This window comes from Xenopus laevis, chromosome 2S, assembly GCF_017654675.1.
Source record: "Xenopus laevis strain J_2021 chromosome 2S, Xenopus_laevis_v10.1, whole genome shotgun sequence".
NCBI classification, from domain to species: Eukaryota; Metazoa; Chordata; class Amphibia; order Anura; family Pipidae; genus Xenopus; species Xenopus laevis.
The window spans coordinates 135,316,611-135,323,067 of NC_054374.1; the positions used below are offsets into that span (position 1 = coordinate 135,316,611).

At 34.4% G+C, this 6,457-nt stretch overlaps 1 protein-coding gene across 1 annotated transcript in view; it reads left to right on the top strand.

The window, feature by feature from the left end:
- col2a1.S (collagen, type II, alpha 1 S homeolog) overlaps positions 1-6,057 on the top strand; it is a gene marked incomplete in the record, with an annotated part of 46,214 nt that extends 40,157 nt beyond the window's left edge. Inside the window, 11 exon segments of the mRNA NM_001087791.1 lie at positions 31-84; positions 344-451; positions 1,859-1,912; positions 2,512-2,619; positions 3,234-3,287; positions 3,421-3,528; positions 3,617-3,902; positions 4,533-4,720; positions 4,900-5,142; positions 5,486-5,812; positions 5,813-6,057. Coding sequence (NP_001081260.1) covers positions 31-84; positions 344-451; positions 1,859-1,912; positions 2,512-2,619; positions 3,234-3,287; positions 3,421-3,528; positions 3,617-3,902; positions 4,533-4,720; positions 4,900-5,142; positions 5,486-5,632 — 1,350 coding nt within the window.
- Positions 6,058-6,457: the final 400 nt, after the last annotated feature.

A 6,457-nucleotide genomic window follows, 5' to 3' on the forward strand; every position in this document is an offset into this window, starting at 1 on the left:
AATCTTACTAATGTTTAAAATCTATTTTAGGGTAATCCCGGATCTGATGGCCCACCTGGTCGAGATGGTGCTACTGGAATTAAGGTAATTTATTATACAGGTATTTTGTTAGTCTTAGATTTGTATGCACTGTTTCCTGTAGTAGTAGTAACATAACTGGCCTATATACACCTAAATACAAAAGCATCCAATCGTTTGATATATTTGGAGATGAAGTAACATTTTAAAAGCATATGAATCATGGTTATTCACTTTCAGATTTGTTATATTGCATTTCTTTATACTGCTTCGTATGAAACTAGTGAACTACAATTACAATATGAAAAAAAATTCTCTTTTTCAGGGTGATCGTGGTGAGACTGGACCAGTTGGCGCTCCTGGTGCTCCAGGTTCCCCTGGTGCTCCTGGACCTGTTGGCCCAACTGGAAAACAAGGAGACAGAGGAGAATCTGTAAGTATCAATATGTCATATAACAAAAGCTTTCAAAAACATACGTGCATGTGCTATTTTGCATATATGTATGTGATTGAAGTCTTCTGGTTTCTATATGCAAAATGACAAATATCAGAAGTTGTATTAAAAAGGTAAAAAGTCCTAGAATAGAACATTGTTGTTATTTTTATTTTCCCTTATTTATGTATTCTGTTGATCGCATATCCAAGAAAAACAATACTTTGCTAGTGATGAGGATACCTATTTTTTGATAATCCTTGGTCCAACTGAATAGAATTACAAATGTACAGAGAATAGTAATAGAATCACTGCCCTAACATATATACTACATAGCAGGATATTTCTTACCGTGAGAAATAAATATGTAATTTGGTTTATCCTTTGAACAGGAACACTTAACCAAACCAACACCATGGTAGGTTTTTACAGAACAAAAGGAAATAACAACAGAAAGAAAACTAGAATACTACAACAAATTGTTACTTAGATGTAAATAGGAAAATCAGCCTTAACCTCCAGCCCTAGATATAGCAAGAATAAAGCAAAATATGCAACCTCCAATGGTATGACCAACCTCCAATGCCATTTAATCATTAAACCATGTGGTAGTGTTATACACCTGTAGTTCAGAAGCAAAGCTTGCTAGTGGAGACTAAAGTTGGAAATATAATAGCTTCCATGTATTTTAATGTATTTTCCAGTGAACTTGGGGTGAGTTAGAAATGAAATTTTTTTTGCACTAAAACTTGCATTCGAATTGTGCAAAAAATTTGAATGTAAAAATTCAGCATCTAAAAGCTACCACGTTCATGTAGTGGACTATATAGTGTCTATGGCAACCTTAAAGCATTTTTTTCAATGTGATTTCTTTCAATTATTCGACCTATTGAAATTGCTAGAGTAAAATTCTAGCTATTTAGTTGTTATTATTATGATTTGAGTCAATAAAATATTTAATATTTTTGATTTTTTTTAATAAATAAGCAAACTTTTGAATTTTTAAAAAAATAGAGTTTATTCAAAGTAGAAAAAAACCTTTAACATTACACAAATTCAAATGTTGATATACTGTATAGGTCCTTAACAGCAACTTTATATTAATTAACGCGGTCTTATCATTGAATTAAAAAAAGACACAAAAAGCAATCTATAGTAAACATCCTGTCCCAGTATGCATTTTAAAAGTGCATATTTCATCAATTAATATTGTTTTTTATTCATTTTCTCTTATGATTTAAATTTAAAGTAACATTTGTAATTCACATCAATTCACAGCAAGAGAATTGACAATGAAATTGAAGTTTTAAATGAAATTACCAAAGTTCATCCATAGTTAAATAAAATGAACACTGTTTCTTATAAAGTCCATCCATAATATCTAACATAAATATGTCTTTTTTTTAGGGATCCCAAGGTCCACTTGGTCCTTCTGGTCCTGCTGGTGCTCGTGGTTTGAATGTAAGTATAATTTAAATTTCTTATTAGTATTTTTTTATTACTGTATTGAAACCCTTATGTTTTAATGCAATAAACTGCAACGTGGGTAAATGGAATAATTAAATATTTTAAACATGATATGGTTTACAGAACTACCCTAAAATAAGTGTTAAAATAATTATGTAAACTATAAAAATATAGCATCTGTTCTCATGCGCATCCTTAAAGTAAATGGTGGTAATTCATTTTGAATTGATCTTTGGCTTTCTGTTACTAAGACTGAGACTAGTAAAGCCTGCTTCATAGAATGGGGTATAGAAGTGTAATTTATTATAATAACCACACATTTGTATCTGGAATTAAAGAGCTTTATAATCAGATCCTCAGCAGAAAAGTTGGTCAACTAATCCATGCAAAGAATATGAATCATAATACTTATATTCTAGCAAATTATTTATTTTGTAATCAGACATATACAATATTAAGGTTTTTACTTCATAATATAGTAACAGTAGTCTGGTAGTCCTAGAAGTTTATGTATGCATGCTTTTCAGAATGAATATATTTGATCAAATCAAACAAGGGAAGTAAAATGACAATCTTGTTTTTTTCGTTTACAGGGTCCTCAAGGTCCACGTGGTGATAAGGGTGAAGCTGGTGAGGCAGGAGAGAGAGGACAGAAAGGTCACAGAGGATTCACTGGTCTTCAGGGTCTACCCGGTCCCCCTGTAAGTGAATACTTAAAAATAAGTTCAATTAATTGACAAATCATATTATTGATATGAGTGTCATAAATACATGCTGATTATATCTTGACTATTTCACATTTACTTAAATATTTAAGGCAAAACTGTCTCAACCATAGTTAATGCTGGTGCCTGTGTTTAAACATACTGTAGAACAGAATCATACAGGCTCATTATTAATAGTCAAGCAATGGCTATATTTAGATTCTTATTTACTGTATAGCCTTAGCACTCCAAAAGCATAGCAGTCATGGGCGTAACTATAGAGGAAGCAGACCCTGTGGCTGCAGGGGGGCCCAGGAGGTAAAAGGGCCCTATAAGGCCCTAATTCATATACATTTTGAATAAATATTGGTAAAACAAGTCAACCTCTAGACATTTTTGGGGTGTGAAAAATAATTTGCTGTGGGGCCCAGCGACTTCTAGTTATGCCACTGATAGCAGTTCAGCATTTAAGTTTATTTAAGTGTCCAACTACAAGATTTGAGAACTCTGTTAAAGGTCCTCAGTTGCTGTTTCAAAACTGTAACTTAAATAAAAGATGAAAAGTAAATTTAGCAATGGTCAAATAAAAACAAATATGTTCTATTTTACAGGGTACTGCTGGTGATCAAGGTGCTACTGGTTCTGCCGGTCCTTCTGGTCCTAGAGTGAGTAATACAAAATTAATGTAATACTTTTTAATTATGTTTAATAATAATAATAATAATAATAATAATAATAATAATAATAATAATGTATATACCCCATACATTACTAAATGCAATGTCTGCTCTTGTGTAGGGTCCCCCTGGCCCTGTTGGTCCTTCTGGAAAAGATGGCTCTAATGGTATCCCTGGTCCAATTGGTCCACCTGGTCCACGCGGTCGTAGTGGTGAAACTGGCCCAGCTGTAAGTATAACTGAAATACATGTTTAAATGAAAATTTACCGAGATATATCTAAATATTTTATAATTTAATTTTTACTTCTTCTTATAGGGTCCACCTGGTCAATCTGGCCCACCTGGCCCCCCTGGTCCTCCTGGTCCTGGAATTGACATGTCTGCTTTTGCTGGCCTATCTCAACCTGAAAAAGGACCTGACCCAATGCGCTACATGCGTGCTGACCAAGCCTCTAGTTCTGTCCTTCAGACCGCTGATGTTGAAGCCAATTTGAAAACCCTGAATAACCAGATCGAAAGCATTCGCAGCCCAGATGGTACCAAAAAGAACCCAGCCCGCACATGCCGTGACCTGAAACTCTGCCATCCTGAATGGAAGAGTGGTATGTTAAAAATTTATTTTAAAAATTAATATTGTATTGCACATTGTAAGAACAGGTGCAAAATTAGCTTCAGTAGTCCATTGTAACCAATACATTTTTCCTTTCACTACACTTAACACTAGTTTAGTCAAAGCTGTTCAATAACTACGTTTTGGAACCTTGAGTAAGCTTTGTTCCAGTTATTATATCCTCACGCCAATTTTAAAAATTGATGGTAATGTAATAAAAAATTGTTTTACATTTGCTACTTATAAGCCATAGAAACCCATTATTGGTTAGCATTTGTTAATCAGCTATTTGGAAATAAATGTCTGGTTGTTATGGGTTACGGGTTTTATTACACTAGCCTGCTAGTATTGTATATCTAATTTTAAGTATATATTACTTCTAAAATACGCAACAGAACTTTATCTGAAATATTTCTGTTTTTCCTGGATTCAAACTACTTTTAGCTTCAGAATGTACTATGAATTATAACAGAAATATTGTAAGGAAAATAAGGGTATTTAATAATAAAATTGTCAAAAGGAATCAATAATCAACAGGGTCATGTTAGTACTGCACATAACAATTACCACTGTTCTTTTAATTGTAATGGCATTTATTGTAAATTTGTTTGTTTCCTTTTAGGTGAATATTGGATTGATCCCAACGAGGGCTGCACTGTAGATGCTATCAAAGTCTTCTGCAACATGGAGACTGGAGAGTCCTGTGTATACCCCAGCCCATCAAAGATCCCCAAGAAGAACTGGTGGACCGCCAAGGGCAAGGAAAAGAAGCACATTTGGTTTGGAGAGACAATCAATGGTGGTTTCCAAGTAAGTATTCTATGGATATACCCCTTTTTTATGATCACATTTTCTCAATTCATCAATGATTTCTACACGTCGCTATATACATAAGTAATAATGTTAATGTCTCTAGACCTTATGATAAACTGTGTTATGACAATTAGAGTGCGAGCCAACCATCATGTTTTCTATCTTGACCTTTTCAGTTCAGCTATGGAGATGACAGCTCAGCACCCAACACTGCTAACATTCAGTTGACCTTCCTGCGTCTGCTGTCCACTGATGCATCCCAGAACATCACCTATCACTGCAAGAATAGCATTGCATTTATGGATGAAGCTTCAGGCAACCTTAAGAAGGCTGTTCTACTCCAAGGATCCAATGATGTAGAAATCAGAGCTGAAGGCAACAGCAGATTCACTTACAATGCCTTGGAAGATGGCTGCAAGGTAATTTATTATGTTCCTCATTATGAAATACAGAATGTAACATTAAAAACACATTTTCAGCTGAACCAGTTATGCTCTTGATAAAAATGTTATTTATAATAAGAATTTATTGGCACAGCGTTGGCCTTTTAAATGATATACCAAATATTTGAAGACCAAGCAGTTTTAAAATAAAGCCTATGGAGCTTAAAATGCCCTTACAGGGATAAATCCAGTTTGTGGGAGCTGAATATGTTAATAAGACTTTAAATACTATAAATATCAAGGAAAAAAGCTATTATTATTATAGATGGATTTTTTATATTGCATTACTTTAGCCAACAACTTTGTCCTTTTTTTTCAGAAACACACTGGCAAATGGAGCAAGACAGTTATTGAATATAGGACACAGAAAACATCTCGCCTGCCCATCGTAGACATTGCACCTATGGATATTGGTGGCGCTGATCAGGAATTTGGTGTTGACATTGGCCCAGTCTGCTTCTTGTAAAAACCAAAAAAAGCATAATAAAAATAAATAAAACCCTAAGGACCTGAGTACTTTCCAATCACTTTTAGGACTTCTGCACTGAATGGCTGAACCGACCCCAAATTTCCATTCATCCACGCGCTTACATTTTGGACTTTTTTATTTTGAATTGCAAGGCCAGAACTGGGCAGACTGAAAAATAAAATCACGGTATTATTTATTTATTGTCTTCCTGTAAGACCTATGGGTCAGGTGAAGGTTTGAAACTAACTGGCATGTTTGAAGGCCCCCTAACTGTTGTACGAAGTGCAGTTTAAAGCAGCCCTCCCCCCTCACAGTGTATATCAACAGGAAAACTGTGTGTAATTGAATGAAATGGTGCTATTGTTGTAAAACAGTTTTGTATTTTAAAATATCAACTGATATAAAAAAATCTTTTTGGAAAGTACAAGTTGATCTGGGCTTTGTTCTTTTATATTTTTATATACTGTAGATTGAAAGAAAAAAATCCAGGATTGTCAGTCCACCTGCCCTATTGTTGTGGTTTTTTCCAATATGAGATGAAGGAAGTTTAGGGCAATATTAGAACTTCCCAGGTTTAAGCTACCTCACACTAACTAAAAACGAAAGACAAAAGTGAAATCTTGAAGCTGAACTAAACATGCAGTACTGTAGGAGTCAAAGAAACAGTGATTGATGGAACAATCTTGGGTTGCGTTCTCAAGTTCAGGTGATTATCTTATGCTTCTGGGTTCTGTATCTGGGAGAAGACTGAGAGGAAGATCAAAGATTGAGGATCAATTTGATGGCACAAAGGAGTAAATAATGGCGAAAAAAAGAGTTGCT